Source organism: Peromyscus leucopus, chromosome 4, assembly GCF_004664715.2.
Source record: "Peromyscus leucopus breed LL Stock chromosome 4, UCI_PerLeu_2.1, whole genome shotgun sequence".
NCBI classification, from domain to species: domain Eukaryota; kingdom Metazoa; phylum Chordata; class Mammalia; order Rodentia; family Cricetidae; genus Peromyscus; species Peromyscus leucopus.
The window spans coordinates 96,783,230-96,804,563 of record NC_051066.1 but is presented as its reverse complement, the minus strand read 5'-3'; the positions used below and the strand labels follow the sequence as shown (position 1 = coordinate 96,804,563).

The 21,334-nt window shown below is 41.7% G+C and overlaps 1 protein-coding gene across 5 annotated transcripts in view; it reads left to right on the top strand.

Moving 5' to 3' along the window:
- The window catches only part of Ttbk2 (tau tubulin kinase 2), a 116,139-nt gene that overhangs the window by 24,349 nt on the left and 70,456 nt on the right, over nucleotides 1-21,334 (top strand). For 4 of the 5 annotated variants that reach the window (XM_037205149.1, XM_028878674.2, XM_028878673.2 and 1 more), the window contains 2 exons: nucleotides 1,473-1,608; nucleotides 9,988-10,135. In XM_037205149.1, coding sequence (XP_037061044.1) covers nucleotides 1,473-1,608; nucleotides 9,988-10,135 — 284 coding nt within the window. Of the gene's footprint in view, nucleotides 1-1,472; nucleotides 1,609-9,987; nucleotides 10,136-21,334 lie in introns of those variants that run through there. The other variant, XM_028878675.2, reaches the window with a different exon arrangement.

Sequence of the window (21,334 nt, the reverse complement as noted above, 5' to 3'; positions counted from 1 at the left end):
CTGTTAGCAGTATTTGAATTGGGAGGACAGTTCAGTTGGTAACGCGCTTGTCTCCCAAGCACAGGACCCTTGTTTATATCCAGAACCCACGTAGAACTGCTGGGCGTGGCGGTTCTTTCCTCGTAACCCGGTGCTGGGGAGGCAGAAACAAGGATGCCTTGCCTGGGCTTGCTGGCCAGCCAGTCTAGCCTAGTCAGTGAGCTCCAGGCCGGTGAAAAACTCTGTCTCAAAGTGATGTTCCTGAGTGTCTTAGTTAGGGTCACTGTTGCTGTGATGAAACACCATGCTCAAAGCAATGTGGGGAGGAGAGCGTTTATTCAGCTTATGCTCCCACATCACAATTCATTATCAAAGGAAATCAGGCAGCAACTCACACAGGGCAGGAATCTAGAGCTAGGAGCTGGTGCAGAGCACACGGAGGATGGTGCTTACCTCTTGTGCCTCATGGCTTGCACAGCCTGCTTTCTTATAGAACCCAGACCACCAGCCAAGGGATGGCAGCACCCACCATGGGCTGGGCCCTCCCCCTCAATCATTGATCAGGAAAATGCCTTACAGGCTTGCCCCACAGCTGGGTCTTATGGAGGCATTTTCTCAATTGAGTCTCCCTTCTCTTTGATGACTCTGGCTTATGTCAGGTTGACATAAAACTAGCCAATACACTGAGGATGACATTCAAGGTTGTTTTCTGGCTTCCACACATGCAACATGTTAACATTACTCTGATACTTTTCTCTTTTATTCATGGAGTAAGTTATAGTTCCATCTTCATTAGGCTGTATGCTTTTTATTTTCTATGGGTATATTATTCTTTTACTGTTTTTCTTCTTTTAAAAAACATTATCATATAGCGTTTTGTCACAGCCTTTTTCTGCCTACATAAAGAATCCCTGTGCATTTGAAGTGCATCTTATAAGATTTAGGTGAGATTTCTTAGCAGGTAAAGGTGCTAGCTGCCATCCTGACGACTTGAGTTCAGTCACTAGAACCCACATGGTAAAAGAATAGAACTCACTCTTGCAGGTTATCCTCTGACTTCCACTTGAGCATGTACCAACACACACACAACACACACACACACACACACACACACACACACGCATGTGATGTAAATAAATAAATGAATGTAATAAAATATTAAATGTTATTGGCTTTGATGATATTAAATTATATTCTAAACCTATTAAACTGTAAGCCATTGCCAGGTCTGGTAGGGCATGCCTGTGATACAGTTAATTGGGAGGCTGAGCAGGAGAACCACAAGTTCAAAGCCATCTTGGGTTACAGAGTGAGTTCAAGACCAGTCAAGTTCAAGATCATGTATGTTACTCAGTTTTTCGAATGTAGTTGTAGGGGGTCCCCTACCCTTCTGAGGAAGCAATTAATGTCTATATTAATTAATCAACAAGCTTCTCGAGGCTAGACTGTTATTTGTTAACTTGCTCTGCTGCTGCCTTTTTCTTTTGTTTTAGAGTAAATGGAAACCACCCTTGGGAGCTAGATGCCGGTGTAGCTGTTTTACCACATCAGTGTTTTGCAATGAGTGGGGGAGGAGAGCAGCCAGACATCCTCAGTGTTGGAATCTTGGTCAAAGAAAGATGGAAAGTGGTGAGTGTATAGAATGGAGACAGGAAGGAGGTGGTGGGCGCGGGGACAGGGGACTGGACGGTAATAAGTTTTGGTATTCTGATAAAAGTAGCGTTTTTAAAGGACTAATACCTACGTTTCTTATTTGCCTAATGCAGGTGTTTTGACTTTTATTCCTATGATTAAGTTGTATTTATGCTCTAATTCTTAGGCTTGCTTCATAAGTTCTAAGTTCTCCTGACCTCCTGTAGCTAATATCATAAATAAGTGTTGAGGAAAGAACAGATTATAAAGAATGTGAAAGTACAGTGAAGTCCTGTTCTTTTCTCATGGACAACACTAAGAACACCTCTGGTGGATGGTGGTGGTCACACCTTTAATTCAGCCAGGTGGATCTCTGTGAGTTCCAGGGCAGCCAGGACTACCCAGAGAAACCCTGTCTTTAAAAAAAAGAAAGAAAGAAGGAAAAAAGAAAACTTGTAAGTGTACATAAAATAGACAGATGTGATAAATCACAGCATACTTAGACTCAGTCTATGGTTTCTGGTTAGGATGTTTAACCTTGTTTCTCCTTCTGGAATATTTTGAATAGTTCTTACATCAGTATGTGTCTGTAAAGGATAAGGACTTATTTTTAAAAAGTAATCACTTACAGAAGTTTTTGCTTTTGTTTTATGATACTAGCAATTGAACCAAGGCTTTGTGTATTCTAGAGCCATACCCTTAGAATTTTTTTTTTAATGAATGCTTTTGTGAACTTTCACTAATAGGCCTATAATGTGTTATTATATATCTTTTTATGATATAAGTAGATATTGGTGAGCATTGCCTAGGTCTCTTAATTCATTAGAGATTACAGATTGGTCATATTCATTTATTCTTTCATTTATTAACAAGTATATCTCTAAAGACTTATATCGTTCAGTATTTGATTATTTGGAGATAGAGTTTAATTAAGAAAGCAAAGTAAATGATTATTTTTTCCCTTCATTTCCTAGCATCCTTCAAGTGACCCCCTGAGGTTTTTCCTTTTAGTGTGTGACACTGAGGTGTGAGGGCTTCGGGGGCAGTGTAGTTGGTGGAATGCTTACCTAGCAGTGAGGCCCTGGATTAGATCCCAGTACCACATAATTTAGTGTGGCAAGGTCAGATTCATAGAGTTAGAGGCCAGGCTGTGCTAGGCACCCTTTGTAAGGGGAGGGTAGAGGAAAGGGGTAGGGGACAGAAGAGACAGGGAGAGGGAGGGAGGGAGGAGAGGGAGGGGGAGAGAGAGAGAGAGAGAGAGGAGAGGAGGAGAGAGAGGAGGAGAGAGGGAGGAGGAGAGAGAGGAGAGGGGGGGGGGGGGAGAGAGAGGGGAGAGAGGGAGAGGGAGAATGGTAGAAAAAGAGAAGAAAAATTATGAATTTAGCCCAAAATAATATCTTATGCCTGTAGTCCCAGTACTGAGGAGGCTGAAGCAAGAGAATTATTCATGAGTCTGAGGCTAGCCTGGACTGTTGGTATGTCCCAGCTCAGCCTGGGCTACAGTGTGAAACTGTCTCACAAAAGTATGGAGCAGGTGCTGGAAAGATGGCTCGGGATAGCAGCTCTTGTTGCTCTTGCAGAGGACTCAGGTTCAGTTCCCAGCACCCACATGGCTACACCCAACTCTCTGTAACTCCAGATCCAGAGGATCTGATGCTGTCTGCTATCTTCTGATCTTTGAGGGCATCAGATGCTCACACGGCACACATATTTTCATGCATGGAAAACACCATACACATAAAATATAAACATCTAAAAGCAAATAAAGCAAAATGAGTCAGCCAATAAAGGCATTTGCCTCCTAGTCTGATGACCTGAGCTCCATCCCAGGATCCCACATGGTGAAAGAAAAGAACTGACGGAAGTTGTCTTTTGATTAACACATGCCCACCTAGGCATGCATAGACCATAGTACATGTCTGTATGAACATACAAGGACACACTATAAACATCTGATGTGTTTTAATCCATTGTAGTTATTATCCTTATAGAGTTTCAGATTGTCTTCATCTGATTAAGGGGACACCAGTAGCCAGAGGTTTCTCCAGTCCCACCTGGCCCTGCGGTCTGGATGAATCTCTTCCACCTGAGGGCCTGTAGCCACTTATAAAATAATTATTCAGAGGCTTAATATTAATTACAGATTGTATGGCTCAGGCTTTTTGCTAGCTAATTCTTATAACTTAACTCAACCCATTCCTATTCATTTATGTTTTGCCACGCAACCCAGGCCATACCATTACCAGTCTGCTGACATCTTGTTGCGTCTCTCTCCTTCCGCCTTTCTCTTTCCTGTATCTCTGCTTGGATTTCCTGCCTGCCTCTAAACTGCCTTGCCATAGGCCAAAGCAGCTTATTTATTAACCAATGGGAACAACATATATTCACAGCGTACAGAAAGACATTCCCCAGCAGACACCCATTCAGAAGCCTTCAGAGTTCTTTTGAAATGGTTCTTAGTTACTTTTCTATTAATATGATAAATACAACACCATGACCAAGGCAACTCATAAAAGAAGGCATTTAATGAAGCCTACAGTTTTAGAGGATTAGGATCAGGATGACAAATCAGAATACCTGAGAGCTCACATCTTGGTATGATACAGAAGCAGGAGGCAGAGAAGCACACTGGGAATGGAAGGAGTCTCTTGAAACCTCAGAGCCCACCCCTAGGGACATAGCTCCTTCAACAAACACTTCCACCAACTAGGGACCAGATGTTCAAACCTGGGAGCCTATGGGGGCCATTCTCATTCAGACCATCACATCCCACTCCCTGGTCCCCAAAGGCTTGTAGCCATATCATTATTCTAAAGTACATTTAGTTCAACTTCAAAAGTTGTCATAGTCTCAATACCATTTTAAAATCTGAAGTCCAAGTCTCTTTTGAGACTCAAGGCAATCTCTTAATTATAACATCTTATAAAATCAAAAAGCAAATTATATACTTCGAACATACAGTGACACAGAATATATATTACCATTCCAAAAGCTGAGAGCTCATGGCTTACAAGCAGGAGGCAAAGAGCACACACTGGAAATGATGGGATCCTTTTGAAGCCTTGAAACCTGCCCCTGTGGCACACCTCTTCCAACAAGGCCACACCTCCTAATTCTTCCCAAACATTTCCACCAACTAGAAATCAAGTATTTAAATATATAAGCCTATGGGGGCCATTCTCATTCAAACCACCTCAGGTTCTAATAGGCCTTGAATTTTGTTTTGTTTTATGTCAATGTTCGCTTTTTGAAATAAGATCTCGGGGTTGGGGATTTAGCTTAGTGGTAGAGCACTTGCCTAGCAATCGCAAGGCCCTGGGTTCAATCCTCAGGGGAAAAAAAGAAAGAAAGAAATAAGATCTCATTGTGTAGCCCCCTGGCTTTCCACTGACCCCTGCTGTCTCTGCTGCAGCCGTCCGAATACTGCAGTTAGAGGTGTGCAGCAGTTTGCGAGCAGTCCTCCAGTGCCGGGCATGGAACCCAAGGCCTCTCACTGGCCACGCAAGCCCTCTTTCACTGAGACACTGCTGCCTCTTCCCCCACAGTCTTTTTTTTTGTTGTTGTTTGTTTTTGTTTTTTGAGACAGGGTTTCTCTGTGTAGCTTTGTGCCTTTCCTGGATCTCGCTCTGTAGCCCAGGCTGGCCTCGAATTTACAGAGATCCGCCTGCCTCTGCCTCCTGAGTGCTGGGAATAAAGGCGTGCGCCACCACCACCCGGCTTCCCCCACAGTCTTTGAATGACTTGCTTGTCCTAGAACTTGAATATATCCTCTGACTACTTATTTAAGGACCTATTTTTTGTTTTGAATAATATCTTTATTGTTACTAAGTCTTTTGTCCACTAAAGTTTTGTTATTTTAACAGGTTTTAACTACCTGTTTTACCATTTTTCTAAATTTATTAATAGCATCAAAATTCTTTAAGAAGAAAAAAATCTGTTAGTGACTTTAAATGTTTTTATTACAGTCAGGCATGGTGGTGCATACCTCTAATCCCAGCACTCAGGAGGCAGAAGCAGGTGGATCTCTGTGAGTTCGAGGCCAGCCTGGTCAACAGAGCGAGTTCCAGGACAACCAGGGCTGTTACACAGAGAAAAACCAAAAAAAGTGCTCTGATAAGGATTGATTATTCTTCAGTAAACAAATAAGGTGACAGCTTGGTGAGGTGACACAGGCTGGCAGTATCAGCACTCAGGAGCCTGGGAAGGGGTATTATGAGTTCAAGACCAGCCTGAGCCAGGTGTAGTGGCGCACACCTTTAAACCCATTATTGGGAAGGCAGAGGCAGGTGGATCTCAGTGAGTTAGAGACCAGCTTGGTCTATATAGGGAGCTCCAGGACAGCCAGGGCTATGTAGAGGGACCCTGTCTCAGAAAACAGACAAACAGATCAGTCTGAGCTACACAGTGAGACCCTTTCTTTAAAAGACAAACAAACATAATGATTAGAAATTTAACTCAGGGGCCTGAGAAAGAGTTCAGTAGGTACGGTACTTGCCATAAAGCCTGATGACCTAAGTTCTATTCCTGGTGCTCAGATAGTGGAAGGAGAGAAAAAAGACAGAACAGAACAGAGACGACTCCTCCAGATTGCCCTCTGACCTCCATGTTTCATGGCTTCTGCATGCACACATACACACAAAATAAATTTTTTAAAGAAAGAAATGTAGTTCGGTGGTAGAGTGCTTACTTAGCATTTGTAAGATTCTGGGTTGAAAACAGGAAGAAAAAAAAGTGGTGAGGAATGGTACACAAGATCTGCCCTGTATGGTTCCCTTGTCCTGACAATTACTGCCACTATATTTATGGAACTTGTTCCCCACATTTGGGAGGAGGATGGCATTTTTGTAAGAATTCTTAATTGTCTTTTGAGACAGGATTTTACTGTGTAGCCCTGACTGTCCTGGAACTTGCTCTGTAGACCAGGCTGTCTTCAAACTCAGAGATCTTGAGTTCTGGAATTCCGTAATTGTTAAGGATGGCATCTTTTGTGCATACATCTATACATACATACAACCCCCCCCCCCTGCTCCCACACACAAAAGGCTGGTGTTTTAATCATTTATGGTTATATAACAAACTATATTAAAACAGTCATAAGATAATCATCTTATTTTGTCTGCAGTTCTATAGGTTAGTAATTAGGGGTGAGGGCTGGAGAGAAAGCTCCTTCAGTAAAGTGCTCACCACACAAGCCAGAGGACCCTAAGTGATCTTTAGCAACACAGAAAAACTGAGCTGGAAAGATAGCACAGCTGTTAAAGCATTTGTTTCCTGCTGGATAGGGTGGTGTGTGAGAGGCAGAGACAGGAGGTTTTCTGGTGATCACTGGCCAGCAGCCTAACCTTATCGGGGAGACCCATCCCAGTGAGAGACCCTGTCTCAAAAAGCACAGGGGGTGGCATGTTTACCTGTACACATTTCCACCTGCATGAGTGCGCGCGCGCACACACACACACACACACAGAAATTAGGGACAAGTTTACTTGGGTGGCTTGGCCATTAGTTCTGGCAGAATTGGTTGTGTTAGAGAATCTGTTTCTGCATGGCTTCTTTACTCTCTGACCTGATGCCTGGGGCTTGTTAGCGCTCTCATTCTCCCATGGGGTAGTTCATTTTCTTTGGAATCTCCTGTCCCTGTGACTTCTGAAGGTAACCACACTTTCTAGACCTGGTTTGCTTTTTTAAGAGACAGGAAATAGAATCTACCAGGCTGCTTAAGGTCTCTCTTCAGAGCAGACATAGTGTCAATGTTCTATTGTATTGACTAATCAGTCATAAGAGCTACTCACATTTAAGGAGTTCGGAAAACAGACCTTATATCTTTAATTTTATTTTTAAATTTTGCCAGTACTGAAGATAGAACCCAGTGCTTTGTATATATGTTCTAGACAAGCAGTCCTCTACCACTGAATTACACCTCCAGACCCTGCCTCTTCACAGGGAAGTGTCAAGGCCACATTCCTTGCTCAATATGAAAAGTCTTCTGTACCTAACATTAAAGAAGAGGAGGATGAGAGATAATGTAGTAGATATCATTAATGAATGTGCCCTCAGAGTACTCTGTTACTGGTGAGGTTGTTTTTACCTCAGAACTAATGAAGATATTGTAGGGCTTTGTAAAGGTTAAACAAATTACTGTTCTACTGTTGTTCAAATGACATTAATAGGAGTAGACTAAGGATCCAAGATAGATTTTTTTTTAAAAAAAATTCTGACATTTATTTGAAGTTCTTTTGTGTCATCAAATAATAAGCCATCAATCAAAATAATAAAGACACACCATTAGTACTTATTATGATTTTTTGTTTGTTTGCTTTGAAGCAGAGTCTTATTTTGACCAGTTTGTCCTGAATACCTGGGCTTAGGTATCCTCCTAGCTTCCACTTTGAGAGCAGCTTCCTTTTTGGTTTTTTGAGACAGGGTTTCTCTGTGTAGCCTTGGCTGTCCTGGAACTTGATCTATAGACCAGGCAGGCCTCTAACTCACAGAAATCTGCCTGCCTCTGCCTCTGCCTCTGGAGTGCTGGGAATAAAGGCTTTTAGTTTTTAAACTTGCATTAGATTTTATTTAGTGGACAACATATAAAGAATCACAAGTACCAGCCAGAGCCCTACAAAGAGCAGCACCCTTCACTGTCTAGCTCACCCCATAGTTCCTTCCCATCACCAAACAAATTTAAAATGACTATGGTTTAAACATGCAAAATAAACATCATAATTAAGATGTAATTTATAGTTAGGAATTTAAGTTCTACATAAAGAAATGGCTGACTCCCCAGGGGAGACCTTGCCTTAGAGGAGGTGGGAATGGGGGATGGATTAGGGGGAGGGGTGGGGGATAGGAGGAGGGAGGATGGGGGGGGATCTGTGGCTGATATGTGAAATTAAGTTACTTATAAAATAAAAATATTAAATAAAAAAATAAAGGCTCTGGAAACCACAAGGGAAAAAAAGAAATAGGTTGTGACCTCTCTTTGAAGACACCTCCTTCTGTGGTGAGTCAGGACATCAGCGGTGGGGAGTTAGCAGCATGAAGCTGGATGTGGTGTGCACTCCTGTAATCCAGCACTTAGAGGTGCAGGCAGGAACATCAAGAGTTCAAGGTCACTGTTTGAGGCCAGCCTGGATGAAACCCCAGTTTAAGAAAACAAAAAACCTCCCAGCATGGTGTGAGATACCTTTTTGGCCAGCCTGGTCTACATAGTGAGTTCCAGAACAGCCAGGGCTACATAATAGAGACCTTGTTTCCAAAACAACAAAAAGTTACTCAACATGACTTAAAAGTCAGTGATAAGACAAGGTATGGCCTGATAAAATTACTAATGGAAAAAGTAAACAAATAATTCTCATAGAAATTCAGATGAGAAATTGGCCTAAAGGTCTGGGCATGTAGTTGAGTTGTGTAGTGCACAAGGCTGCATGTGATCCCCTGCATCACAGGAAGAAAAGGAAGGAGGAACAGAACATAGATACAGTCACCACTGTGGAGAAGTAAGTAGGACGGGACAAGAGCGTGGGCCTCTTGGAAGGTTTAGGATTTTGGGCCTCATGCTTTTAGTAATAACTCCCTTCATTACCTCACATTACATTCTAAATGTTTGCTTATATTATAAAACGACATGGCTTCAGGAAGTGGAAAACTGGTTTCCTGCTGCATCTTGTGTAAAGTATATCACCCACCCCAGATTTTCAGAGCCCCTTACAGGTCTAATTGTGACAAGATTTTAGAACCTGTTTATGATTCTCAAATATTCTGATGTTCTCCAATTAAGTTAGCATTTAAGGTGTTTGATGAAAGCGTATTATTTGAAGTATAGATGTGTAGCAGTGTTTGATCTCTGAGATAGTGTGGAACCCTTCTTCACTTGCTGTGTAGATCCTACTAGTCCTGCCTCAGAGAGGAGAGTGAAGTGTAGATGCTGGCTGCTTATCCCATTCGTCAGCCTCCCTCTTTACCCATAGACAAGCTTGGTTCTATAGAAGATTTTAAATGGCAAAAAGATTTCATTGATTAAAAAGTCTGCAAATGAAATTAGATTAAAACTAATCTCGCTATTGAAGGGTATTTGTAGGAATCATTCCTTTCAGATACTGTGTTTTTAATGACAATTTTGAGGCTTGCTATAGACCTTTAATAATTGTTTATAACTGAAATAATTTCATTCCTTTCTGTAGACAAATCTGTAGAAAATGGTGTTGATATCATCTCCCGCATTTGTTTTCTTCTTGCTGTATAAATGATTTAACAATATTGAAATCATTTATCATAAAGTAGGAATAGTAAAATTATATGTTTTCTAAGTGTAAAAGGTGAATTGGCTTCCAGTTAGAATCTTGGAATAATTTTGAGTGTGTTCTTGTTTTGTTTTCTGTGCAGTTAAGAAAGATTGGGGGTGGGGGCTTTGGAGAAATTTACGATGCCTTGGACATGCTCACCAGGGAAAACGTGGCACTGAAGGTGGAGTCGGCTCAGCAGCCAAAGCAGGTTCTGAAGATGGAGGTCGCTGTGTTGAAGAAACTCCAAGGTAAGCTGCTCCAGTGACGGAGGTGAAGTTTATCTGGTAGTTGATCATTGCTTTAATCTTCCCTGGCTCAGGTCTCTATGCTAACGGACCGCTCTGGTGTCAGCTAGGTATGAACATGCTGAGTATGTTTGTGTTGAAAGCTCTATTATATAATAGAAATATGTGATTGCTAGAGAAATCGGGAATTCCTTTTCACGGTAAGGATGAGAGATAATTAGAATCACCTACTACTGCTTTAGAAAGTGTTGTCCTAAATCCACTATGGTAACATTTGAATATTCCTTTGAGCCAATCATAAAAACCTCTGAGACATTTCTTCACTTGCCTTTGTATGTTAAACATTCTTGAATCACATCATGGAAGCTATCTTCAGCTCATACTGCAGGATGGGTTAAAAATGATAAGTAAGGCTTTCTGTGTTCCCACTAACTTTCAGAGCTTAGCTCATCATTTTTGAAGTTCATCTTACTACTACTCAAGTACGTATACTTTTACTACAATGACAAATCATTTTTTTCTGATGCCAGTCTGATAGTCATGCAAAACCCTGAATGTGTTGATAGTGTCTCGTCATCCCTGTTTAATATGGTACACTGGTATTACTGATATTAAAGATACATAAGGTTGATGACCATTGTTCTTTGTTCTAAGATTTCCGGTTGTCCAAATTCCTCTACCAGTTGTTTAATTGGATTGTAATGTAATGCTAAATAAAATTATAAATTTTCAAAGTTGATTTTAGCTCAGATTTAGTTTTCCCATGGCACAGTACATCAGGAAGATAGTAGACCACTCAGCCCCCATTGCCCCTGCTAAACAACAAAGAATCAGAAAAGGAAAAACAGAGAAAAGGATGGCTCTTTCGTCGTTGTCCCCTCCCCCTTTTCTCCCCTGGTTTTTCTCAACTCAGTGTGGAAGCCACAGATAAGTGCTGCTGGGATTGCCTCCTCCAGGGCTGCACAGTCTGGGTGATCTTCTCTAATACTGGCTGAGCCCGTGGGGCATAGGTGATCAGCAGAGCTCAGCCTGGTCAGTGCCACTTCACCAGTCTCCATCTCCTTGGCCCCAGGCCGGTGTCCTGTAAGACAGGGGATACTGCTACAGCTCTTTCAGGACTTCTGGCTACTGTGGCCTTGATTTACTTAGGATTCCATGTGATCCTAACTTAAAGATAGGGCTTAAAGATAAGTTTAATACTTTTTATGGGGAAAACTGTTGCTGGAGTTTGTTTTATGAGAAACTGATGGACATTTGTGCTCTTTTCAGTTTATCTTTTTTTTTTTTTTTTTTTTTTTTTTGAGACAGGGTTTCTCTGTGTAGTTTTGGTGCCTGTCCTGGATATCGCTCTGTAGACCAGGCTAGCCTTGAACTCACAGAGATACGCCTGGCTCTGCCTCCCGAGTGCTGGGATTAAAGGCGTGCTCCATCACCACCCAGTTCAGTTTATCATTTAAAAGTTACTGTCTAGCCAGGCGGTGGTGGCGCACGCCTTTAGTCACAGCACTCAGGAGGCAGAGCCAGGTGGATCTCTGTGAGTTCGAGGCCAGCCTTGGCTACCAAGTGAGTTCTAGGAAAGGCACAAAGCTACACAGAGAAACCCTGTCTCAAAAAACCAAATAAATAAATAAATAAATAAATAAATAAATAAATAAATAAATAAATAAATAAAAGTTACTGTCTAAATGTTTTTCTTGTCTGCTTATACCAAATGAACCTTATTCCTCAGAACACCTTACTTTCCACAGATGGATAGGTTTTTAATCTTCTGGTCTGTATCCCAGTGAGGTTGTCCTGACCCTCTTCTTTTGGCTCCCTAACATAAGCCTCCTGCACAGTTCCGGCCTCACAACTTCTTTGTTGAGAATGCTCAGCATCCTGACCTTTGGAGACTTTTGTGATGCTATGCTGTTCTTACTTTGCTGGTGGCAGGGAGTGACTCCAGTGTATTAGACAAGTAGAGGCTAGCCTCTTAGGAGATTAGTTAGTCTCCTGTATCTCAGGCTGACCTTACCTATTGTAGCCAAGGATAGCCTAGAACTTCTGATCCTCCTGTTTCCTGTCTCCTAAGTGATGGGATCACAGATGAATGCTGCTATACCTGGCTGACCATGGCAAAACAAAGAAGTTTCTCTGGCTAGAGCTGACAGCAGCCCTAATCTGTAGGAGCAAACGCAGCTGCTCAGAGGGTAACTTGACTAGCACACCGTTTAGCAAAACAACAAGAGTAGCTTCCCAACTAAGGCTTATGACCTCAATAGCCACAGGCTGGGACCTAGTTTATAGTACCAGATGTGAATTCCTTCCTGTGGCGTAGGCATTCAATCCAATCTAAAGTTTTGTTATATAACACAGTTCTTAAGAAAATAATTATAAAAAGGAATCCTTATAACAAACTTGCCACTGTTCCATCACTGGTCTCAGCCTGCCTGGCCAGTCGGTGTTATTGCACATGGGGGCCATATCTGGGTAAGACTGTCAATGGCAACTCTCCTAGCAGCCTGCCTAACTCCTTCTGGGACTGTGAAGGCTAGCTAGCAGGGAGGAAGCTTTCCAGCCCAGTGCAGGCTTGATGCCCTATATCTTGTGTCCAAAGCTAATGACGTCTTCAACAATAAGGGCTTGCCATCTAGTTCTACTGGGCAGCTACCAGTAGTGGCAATAACTTGTACTGCTTTGGGGGTTTTAGGAGCCTTTTTGACCAGCAACTTGTCAGGAGGTAGCTCATCCCTGGCACTGGGACTTTTATTTAATAATCATAGTTTGGGGGAGCATCTTTATCCCCTCAAAACAGGAGAGGTTCCTCCATTTAAATTCCTTAACATTTACATATATATATATTTGGTGTGTGTGTGTGTGTATGTTTGAGAGAGAGGAGAGGAGAGGAGAGGGGAGGGGAGGGAGAGGAGAGGGAGAGAGAGAGAGAGAGAGAGAGAGAGAGAGAGAGAGAGAGAGAGAGAGGAGAGAGAATATTTGCATGTGTGTGTTAGTACTCACAGCGGACAGAAGAGGTATTGGATCCCTAGAACTGGAGTTAGAGGTAGTTGTAAGCCACCTTATGTAGCTCTGGGGACTGAATTCTAGTCTACTGTGATGTAAGAGCAGCTCTCAACTATTGTAAGCCTCGTTAAGTTGTGGTGTTTGTTTGCTTGTTTGTTTTTGTTTTTGAGGCAGAGTTTCTCTGTGTAGCCCTGGCTGTCCTGGAACTCGCTCTGTAGACTAGGCTAGCCTGGAACTCATGGAGATCCTGCCTCTGTCTGCAGAGTGCTGGGGTTAAAGTTGTGTCCCACCACTGCCTGGTGGAAAGCGTTGGTGTTCTTTGAAGGTCTGCTAAAGTTTACCAGTAAAAACATCTAGACCTTGTCTTTTTTTTCAGTTGGGAGATTATCATTTCAGTCTCACTGTTTGTTATATCTGTTTAAATTGTCTCATTTTGACTTAATTTGGCATATCATATGTATCCAGAAATTCATTCCTTTTAGACTTTCCAATTTATTGACATTATGCTTCCAAGGGAAGAGCTAGTGATTTTCTGAATTTCATTAGTATCTGTTGCAGTAGCTCATTTTTCATCTCCAAGTGTATTATTTACACCTTTATTTGGTTAGTTTGGCTAAGACTTTGACAATCTTGTTTATTTTTTCAGTGAACAAATTCTTTGTTTCATTGAGTCTTTGTATTTTGTTTGTTTCAATTTCATTAATTTCTTCCCTGCTTATAATGATGTCTTTTTGTCTACTTATTTGAGATTTGATGTGTTCTTTGATTTCCAGGCCCCTTAGGTATATCATTATTTATTTGAGCTCTCTGATTTCATAATCTAATCCTTATAGGATTACTTTTAGGAATCATTGTATATAGGATTCATTGTATCCCACAGTTTTGGTGTGTTGTGTTTTCATTTTTATTTGATTTTGGGAATTTTTAATTTCTTTTGATGTCTTCAAAGGCCCATTCATCATTCAATAGTATGTTGTTTAATCTCCACGAGTTTGTGTTTCAGGGGTTTTCTTGTTTACATGTAGTCTTACTCCCTTGTGTATGACACAAAGAATTATTTTAGGGTTTTTTTTTTTTTTTTTTTTTTTTTTTTTTTTTTTTGTATTTGCTGAGACTTGCTTTGTGCCCTGTTTTAGACAAAGTTCCATGGGCTGCTGAGAAGAACACGTGTTCTGTCCCATGTGGATAGAGTGTTTTATAGAGGTCATTTGATCTCCAACGTCATTTAATTCATGGATTTCTCTGTTAGTCTGTGGGGAAAACATAGCAGTTGGTAAGAGTGGGGTATTCAGGTCACCCACTGCTGTTGGGCTCAGGTTAATCTGTGGCTTTGCATCCAATATTGTTTTATGAAATTGGATCCACTGTATTCAGGGCATTTGCATCAGGAGTATATGTCTTCTTAACAGGCTGTCCCCTAATCAGCCTCTTCATCTTTCCTCACTAAGTTAGGTTTGAAGTCCATTGTGTTAGCTATTAGAAGAATAACACCTGCTTGTTCCCAAGTCCATTTGATTGAAATTTCTTTTTCCACTCTTTACCCTAAGGTAGTGTCTGTCTGTTGTGTGAGGTGTGTTTCTTGGAGGCAGTAAATACATGGCTCCTGCATTTGATCCAGTTTTCTTGTCTGTGTCTTGATTGGGGATGGAGACCACTAATACTCAGAGTTACTGTTGGAAGGTGTGTATTGATGGCTCTCATTTTGTTGATTTCTGCAGTGATCTTTTCTTATGTAACTACTATCCTAGTGTTTTATTTCATAGATGGATTTGTTTTTCTTTTTCAGTTTGAAGAATTCTTCAAGTATTTTCTGTAGATCTGGCTTAGGGTTATAAATTCCTTTAGTCTACTTTTATCATGGAAACTTTATTTCTCCTTCAGTTCCAACAAATATCTTTATTGGGTGTAATAGTCTGGATTGGCAGTAGTTGTCTTTCAGAACTTGAAATAGGGCCAATGAGATGGATCAGTGGATAAAGACATTTACTAGCTTGATGACCTGAGTTCAATACCAGAGTCCCACATAATGAAAGAAGAGAACTGACTTCTGCAAGTTGTCCCCTGACCGCCACACACATGTCCTGGTGTGCACACACATCAAATAAATGAATGCATTTTTTTTTGTTTTGTTTTTCAAGACAGGGTTTCTCTGTGTAGTTTTGGTGCTTGTCCTGGATCTCACTCTGTAGACCAGGCTGGCCTTGAACTCAGAGATCCGCCTGCCTCTGCCTCCTGAGTGCTGGGATTAAAGGCGTGCGCCACCACTGCCCGGCAATAAATGCAATTTTTAAAAGGATGAAAAAATAACTAGAAACATATCTGTCCAGGTAGTTCTCCTGACTTTTAAAAAGTGGAACAATCTGCAGTTAAACAATTTTTAGTCACCTGCCTTTATATTGGCTTGGTTTCTCTCTTGCTGCATTCAGTATACTTTCTTTGTTATAATTTAATATGACACAGAAGGTTTTGGTTTTGTCTGATACCCAAAACGCTTCCCATATTCAGATATGGATTGGCGGATCCTTTCCTAACTCTGGAAAGGTTTCTGTTTTTTAAAGATTGATGTCATTTATGTATGTGTTTGTGTGGGAGGTGCTGACAGGGGCCAGATGGTGTTAGAGCTGGAATGTCAGGTGGTTGTGAACCACCCAACATGGCTGCTGGGACCCAGTGCTGCTGCTCTGCAAACCTGGCAAGTATTCCAGCCACTGAACTGTCTCTCCAGCCCATTTGGATTTAAAAAAAAAAAAAAAAAGAATTTTGAAATGGCTTAGCTGTTAAAAACACTTGTTGCCAGGCCATGGTGGCGCATGCCTTAAAATCCCAACACTCGGGAGGCAGAGCCAGGTGGATCTCTGTGAGTTGAGGCCAGCCTGGGCTACAAAGTGAGTTCCAGGAAAGGTGCAGAGCTACACAGAGAAACCCTGTCTAGAAAAAAAAACAAAAACAAAACAAAACAACAATAACAACAACAACAACAAAAAAAACCCAAAAAGACACTTGTTGCTTTTAAACAGGACCCCAGTTTGGTTCCTAGCACCCATATGGCAGCTTATAACTGTTCATACTCCAGTTCCAGGGGATCCGGCCTTCTGACCTCCATAGGTGCTGACCACACGTGCACATACATACATGCAGGCAACACACTCATAGAACTAGATCTAAAAACATGTTTCCTATGCCATTGTGGCTTGATTATTCTGTGATTTTTAGCCACAGATTTGATCTTCTCACCCTTGTCACACATGTCCTGGGATTCTGCTGCAACCTTGGGATTATTTTATCCTTGTTCCTGTTGGATGGTCCAGTTCCTCTGCCTTGTCTTCAGATTCATGCTCTGTCCTCCCCTTCATCTACAGAGCGGCTTGTTTGACTTGTTTATTTCCCTAGATCGGATTTTTTTTTTTTTGTCAGCATTTCCTTTGTTAATTTCCTCTTTCGTATCTTACATTGCCTTCCTTACTTCATTCAGCAGTGTGTGTTCTCACCCGGGAGCTCATTTTCGTCTTTGAATATATTTACTCTTTAGAGCTATCTGTCTGGGATATCTACATTTTAGAAGTCACTTTCATTAAGTGCCATCACTGTAGGGTTTTTGGAGGAGTTATGTTGTCTTGGTTTTTCTTGTTCCTCATGTTGCTGCACTGGGCTTTACACATCTAAAGTTTTCTTTGTGTTGGACCTGAGATAAAAACCATTTCCACGACTGTCTGATTAGATCAAGCTGTATTTAGAAGTGTACAAGGGACTGCCAGACGGACGACTGCGGCCCACTAAGTCAGTGTTCCGAGAGCGGCTCCTCACTGGCTCTTCAGGTCCCTTCTGTGGGACAGGGCTAGGGCTGATAGAAAACAGCTTTCAAGATAACTGGCTGTTAGCACATGGACAGACGAGTAGGGGACTCAGGGCTCAAGGCTGCCTGTGGGGTAGATAAGTGCAAGAATCCATCATGTGGAAGGGGAGTCCTCAAGGTACCAGGGAAGATACATTTTTGTAAGGCAAAAGGGCAGTCGTATATCACAGGTGCAGAAGTTTAGCAAGGCAAAGGGGTGAGTATACATCATGGGGTCACAAGTTCAGCATAGATTAAAAACCATGGTTTACAGGATACATTAGGCTTAGGAAACAGAAACTTATTCTTGTAAAGCCTGCAGACTTAACAATGTATAATAAATAATGTGGCTCCTGGTTTGGTTCTGCATTTGCTTGGTTTAATTTTTAAATCATCTGTATTATTTCAGGTGGAGTATTTGTAATGTTCACATAGGATTTGGATGTGATAGAGTTGAATGTTCAGGAAATAGTTCCTCAGTCCAAGATCTCATTCTCTGAGTAACTAAGTGGGAGAGGCACCATGGCTGATGCTTATGAAATGTAGATGTGACACTTGCCAATTACTAACAGTGGCCCCTTTGACTTCAATAACTGTTCAATAAACAGCCAAGGATAGTATAGATTATACTCAGATTTTAGTGGGAGTGAAGTAGGATGGGTGAGGATAAGGATTAAGTATTAAATGGACTTGGAAGAGGAAAAATATTGGGGTATGTAAAGCATATAGGAAGGGCAAGTTGGATACCGCTAGGATCCACGGATTTTAGAGACTGTTAGGGCTATGGAATGTTATACTAAGAGATACAAAGCATGAAAAAAAGAAGATGTAAGACTTAAGTGAGGAGGATGGCCAGGCAGTGGTGGCACATGCCTTTAATCCCAGCACTCAGGAGGCAGAGGCAGGCAGATCTTTGTGAGTTTGAGGCCAGCCTGGGCTACAGAGTGAGTTCTAGACAGCCAGGACTACACAGAGAAACCCTGTCTCAAAAAACCAAAAACCAAAAATGGGGGGGGGGGTATATGAGATGTGGCTGGAGAGCAGATAGAGTACAGTGAGAACGCCTTAGAGTAAACTAGTGAGGAAACACACAAGAGTCTGAAAACCTAACAGAGCAATATACAAACAAAAGGCAAAGCCATCATTAGACATACATGCAGGGGTGGAAATTAAGTAATAGAACATAAGAAATAAAAGTACTTAGGAAGTGGATTCCTGGCGTGGCTAGACTGAGTTGGAAGGTGAAGTTCTCCGGTCTCTGTCTCTGCAGGTTCCACATTGTGTTGTGTGCTGGAGGGACAAGTAGGAGCTGTTGGTCTGTGCAGCCGGGGTTCTGTTGGCGTTCTAGTGTGTAGTGGGGAGGCCTTTTCCTAGTAGTACCCCCGCCCCGCGCGCCGCCGTGTGATCCCCCCCACTTCTGATCCTCAGGTCAGGTGTGTATGAGGAGCAGCTCTTCCCTCACAGTTCTGCTGCTCTCTTGATTCTGTCAGCAGTGAGCACGCTAGGACCTCAGCTTTCCTGCCTGCTTCTCTGTAGGAATCTAAGGTTTTTTACAGACCTTGTCTCTTGATGGATACGGCTGGCACTTTTCAATTTGTGGGTCCTTTTGTTTTGTTTGGTTGAGAAATGGTCTCATTATGTAGACCAGGAACTCTCCTTGTAGACTAGGCTGGCCTTGACCTCACAGAGATCTACCTGCCTCTGCCTCCTGAGTGCTGGGATTATAGGCGTGTGCCACCACCACCTGGCAATAATTTTAGCTTTTTTTATTTGGTAATTTTAGCTTTTTTTATTTTTGCATATAAAAGGGCCCAATATTTGGAGGAATTTAAAGTGTTGTAAAATTACTTACTCTATCTTTTTTGTCAAAGGGAGTCATCGTAGGATCTTTAAAAGTTTATACATTGTTCATTTGTTTCTGTTTGTTATGAAATTGTATAATATAAATGTAACAATAATTCTTCAGAACTACTCTGGGGAGATGGCTGAGTGATTAAAGCTTGCTGGGAAGGCATGAGGACTCGAGTCTGGATCCTTAGAACTCACGTAAACTCCAGGTGGGTGTGTTGGCCAGAGTAGGCTGGCTTTGACTGAGAGGTCCTGTCTCAGTGAGTAAAATGGGAGAGCACACACACATGTGAGCATACATGGGAAAATGTCCATATACACATGTATACCATACACATATAAAAATGTAAAAGTGCCGGGCGGTGGTGGCGCACGCCTTTAATCCCAGCACTCGGGAGGCAGAGACAGGCGGATCTCTGTGAGTTCGAGGCCAGCCTGGTCTCCAAAGCGAGTTCCAGGAAAGGCGCAAAGCTGCACAGAGAAACCCTGTCTCGGAAAACAAAAACAAAACAAAACAAAACAAAACAAAAAAACAAAAAGTAAAAGAACACATATTCTGTAGGTAGATTTTTCTAATTCATATGTGTGTTTTCATAAAAATTTCAAAGTAATGAATTTTGTTTATTTAAAAGTCACTACGTTAGGGGCTGGAGAGATGGCTCAGTGGTCAAGAGCACTGGCTGTTCTTCCAAAGGACCCGGATTCAATTCCCAGCAACCACATGGCAGCTCTCACCTGTCTGTAACTCCAGTTCCAGGGGAGCCAACACTTTCACACAGACATATATGTGGGCAAAACACCAATGAACATAAAACAAAAGTAAATCATTAAAAAAAATCAGTCCTTAACTCAGTGAAGGACTAGGAAGTTGTTTGGCCTTTCTGCCCTGTATTAACTGTTGTCAGTGATCTGCATGAGCTAAGAACAACTGAGAGTGTTCTGTTTGTCTAGTCCTTTGATGAGACCCTGAGAATGACTGAAAAGTTTCTCTTTTACATTTTCTAGGAGCAGGCAAAGACCTTTTGTTGTTTAATCTCGGGGCCTCTGTTTCTCTCCCTCTTCTCCTCTCTTCCTGTGCCCATTCTTTCTTTTGGTAGGTCTTGCAGCTGCCCTGACAGGCTTGCAGCTTGCTGTGTAAACCAAGGTGTCTTTGGAGTCGGAGTGAGTCTCCTGCCTCTGTGTTCTGAGTGCTGGAATTACAGGAGTGTGCTTCCACACCTGTCAAACAACCCTATTACTATCAAGAAATAACAGAGTAAATGCAGTTGTTTGCTAGCTGATTGTATTCTTTGGTGTAACAACTGGAAATTAATCTTACCCATGTAAGTACAGGGAAAAACTACATTTTTCCTTGCAGCCCATAAAGAAAACCATGACTGTGTTTTGGTTTGGGGGATTTTTTCTTTAACTTTGATATTGTGAATATGACAGTTTTAACTTTTACTTTTGTCTTATGTGCTACAGAGTGTAAACTGAGCTAGTTGAGAAGGAACGCTGATCTTACAGAACAATTGCATTATTACTCTGCTCCTGCTGCGGAGTATGTATGACTCCTTCCTTTCCCCAGTCTTAAGACTAGAAAAACTAGAGCTGGACAGATGGCTCAGTGGAGTAGGAGCACTGGCTGCTCTTTCAGAGGACCCAGCATCTACATCTTGGCTCAAGCATCTGGAACTCAGTTCCAGGAAATTCAAGACTTTTTTAACCCATTGGGCACTGCATGGTGTGATACATATACATACATGTAGGCACAATGCCCATACACAAACAAATAAAATAAAAATTTAAAAATAAATAAAAGAATATAAAAATATGACATAGGTAGATTAGACCATTGCTCTAGTAAGTACAGAAGACTGCCCAGGAAAGTTCCACCTCATACCTCATTGTAGCCTTTATTCTTTTATAAATCTATAATCTGCTCTTTTGATGTATATTGTTTCCCTCTTAAAGTTATTTTCACATGTTCTTGTTGATGTTTTTCTTTCTGTCAAAGGGTATTAGCAGATCTCTGAGGTCTTTATTTGTTCAGTCTAGTCTTGTAAATGTTATTTTATTATAATTGTGTGCCTGCACACTCATGAGGATAGAGTGTGATGTCAAGAAGACAACTTCTGTGGAGTCCAGTTCTCCTTTTCTACCTTCTACCCTTCCATGGGTTTGGGCTTGAGCGGCAAAGTGCTCCCGTGCACTGAGCCATCTCATAGGCCCCTTCCCTTTTTTCTTTTCTTTCCTTTTATCTTTTTGTAATAGGGTTTCCTGATGCCCAGGCTGGTTTCCAACTCACTATGTAGCTGAGGTTGACTTTGAACTGACATCCCTAATGCTGAACTCTCAGGCATGTGCCACCATACTCACTTTAGTGGTTTGGTTTGGTTTTGCTTTTTTGTAATACTAGGGACTGAATCCTTGACCTCCCACATGTTGGGTGAATAATCTACTATTGAACTGTATGGTATGCCTTGTCCCAAGTCTTTCTTGTAATTTTTACTTGGAAACATAGTCTTACTAAGCTGACCAAG